The sequence below is a fragment of the Fulvia fulva genome, chromosome 6 (genome assembly GCF_020509005.1).
Source record: "Fulvia fulva chromosome 6, complete sequence".
NCBI lineage: Eukaryota > Fungi > Ascomycota > Dothideomycetes > Mycosphaerellales > Mycosphaerellaceae > Fulvia > Fulvia fulva.
The window spans coordinates 971,197-973,689 of NC_063017.1; the positions used below are offsets into that span (position 1 = coordinate 971,197).

Here is a 2,493-nt window from a genome sequence, read left to right on the forward strand (position 1 = left end):
GACTTCGTCCTCTACTTACTCGAGATAGCTATTAGTAGTATTAATACGGCCTACTAGCTTATCGGTAATCTTCTTATAGTGTTCCTTAGTTACGGTATCGTCTAAGGCTATTTATAGTATCTAGATACGGGTCTTAGCGTCTTCCTAGGATGTCTAATATATTATAGTATTAGCTTATATCTTTTCTCGTTCGGTCGCTATATCCTATCGGTCTTCGAAGACGATATTATATTCTTCTTAGAGCTTCGCGAGTTTAGAGTCGACTTGATCGCGTTCCTCGCGATAGCGTCGTACCTAGGCTCGAGAGTAGGCGAGTATAACCTTCTAGTAGGCGTACCTATCTATAGTACTCTTAACTTTAAGATATATAGTATTAGGCCGTAAGGTAACTACTTTCTTAAATACTTCGGCATTATTACGGGTAGTAATCTATAAGACGATAGTATAGGGTTACCGTAAAATAAGCGTTATTCGGTAAGGCTACGAAAGAGAAGCGCAAAGCGCGCGAGATATATAAGGAAGCGCTAAGGCGCGCGACGTTATAGTAGTAATAAACCGTAATAGTACCCCCCCTTTAGATCGCTATTCGTCCTTAGACGGCTCTGTCTCTATAGTAGTATATCTACGAAAACTATATTATCCTCTAGTCTACCTTATTTAACTTAAGCATCCTCTAAACCCTTAATATCCTCCTTACTATCGATTACTATATCCGTCGGGTAGCTAAGCTAGTACGGCTATATAGAGGCTTAGGGTATCTAGCGATATCCTTGTTCTAACGCTTATTATAGAGACTTCTATCCGTTATTATCTTTATAGAAGTAGGTATACGCGGTTCTATAGTAGCCCTAGCGTATTAAGTATCCGAGCCTATATCTATAGCGTTCGTTTCTATAGAGCTTTATAGGTTAACTATAGGTGTAACGACGGCGGCTATAGGATAAAACTCTATCGTACTCGTATTAAGTCTTATCGAGCGACGTAACATCCTTACTTATAGCTTAGACGCCGTTACGGGCGTATTAGTTTACGGTATAACTACCGGTATAGACGTACTCGCGTTCTCCGTAGGTAACTACCTAGACTTAGTATAAGATCGTAGTATACTAGTAACTCGGTCCTTATTAGGTACCTAGTCGTACGGTAGCTTAAAGTCGGCGGGTATAGACTTCGTCGGAAAGTTGTAGTAGAAGTCTATAATAGAGGCGGCTACTCCTACTAATGCTTCTAGTAGCTCCTAGCTCGGCTCGCGGTATCCTTTCTACTTTACTAGGTACTTATACTCGTCTTACTTCGGTAGTAAGTGTTTTAGTAGTCTTCCCTTTAGCTTAAAATATTTTCTATCGAGTATATCCTCTACGAAGTACTCTTCGGATATTTCGCTGTCGTCATCGCGGGTAATCTCGATTAGAGGCGGCGGTACTAGGATCTGTCTAGGTTTGGGGTTATTAGTAGCTAGTTATAGGAGCGAGGCGTAGAAAGTGTTATAGAGATTGCCTAACTAATCGGGTATTATAACGCGGTAAGCATACTGATACGGGAGTACTACGGTGATCTCGTACGGCCCTACGTTCTTAATGTCGAGCTTCTTAGACGGGCATGTTATTAACTAGTTAGTAGTGTTAATGTAAACTTCGTCGCCGACATTATAATTCGGAGGTAGCTAGCGATATACGTTTGTAAAATCTACTTATAACGCTTAGGCCAACACAATTTCTTGCCTTAGATATACGTATATCTGGTTTATAGATGGCACCAGACAGTCGATAACTGTGGTGACATCCGAGACATGCGTTCCACACATGAAACATCTTCAGCAAGGCGAAGGTGTATGCTTAATGACATCCCCAAACTGCTGACTGAAACTGATGTTTCACACGACTTTTCCACAGCCTTTGTTCGAGACATTCGCGGCCGCGGAGCCGCGCAAGACTGCCTTCTTGCGCTTCGGAAACATAGTTGCGTTTGTACCCAGTCTGAAGCAACTTTGAAGATGGCATCGTGTTTAGAGTCTCTTTTATCTCTGCGGAGTCTTCGAAGGGGCTCTTCGTCACTGCATGTCGATGCTGCGAGTAGGCTTAGTTGATCGTGATACAGGTCTCTGCGCACAGGATACATTAGTCGGTGTGTACCAGATGCCGTCGTTGAGGAGTCAGCTGCTCGAAGTCCTGCCAGAGATCTGTCATGCTACAGTCCTGGGCATAGTTTTTACAACCCCTGTATTTACGCTAACCCCTTCCGGCTATCCATGTCCATCTCAGAAGGTGTTGCTACCTTCAATCTCACTATCAAGAATGGGCCAAGCTCACACCTGAGGACATACAACGTATATGCAAGAGTATGCGAGAACGCTGCGAGGCAGGCATAGCCAACAATGGAGGACACACCAGGTGGTGAGCTACGCCAAGCAGTGGATACATCCTTCCTAATGAGGAAAGGTAGAAGAACAGGGGTTGTAAAAACTATGCCCAGGACTGTACCTGTCGAAGTGTT

At 43.4% G+C, this 2,493-nt stretch overlaps 1 protein-coding gene across 1 annotated transcript; it reads left to right on the forward strand.

Moving 5' to 3' along the window:
• Window positions 1–1,802: 1,802 nt before the first annotated feature.
• CLAFUR5_20221 (uncharacterized protein) lies at window positions 1,803–1,991 on the forward strand (the record flags this gene model as incomplete). The annotated part of the gene is made up of 2 exons (XM_059463057.1): window positions 1,803–1,829; window positions 1,893–1,991. 2 exons carry the CDS (start codon window positions 1,803–1,805, stop codon window positions 1,989–1,991), a joined length of 126 nt encoding a protein of 41 aa, XP_059319022.1.
• Between the last annotated feature and the right edge of the window lie 502 nt (window positions 1,992–2,493).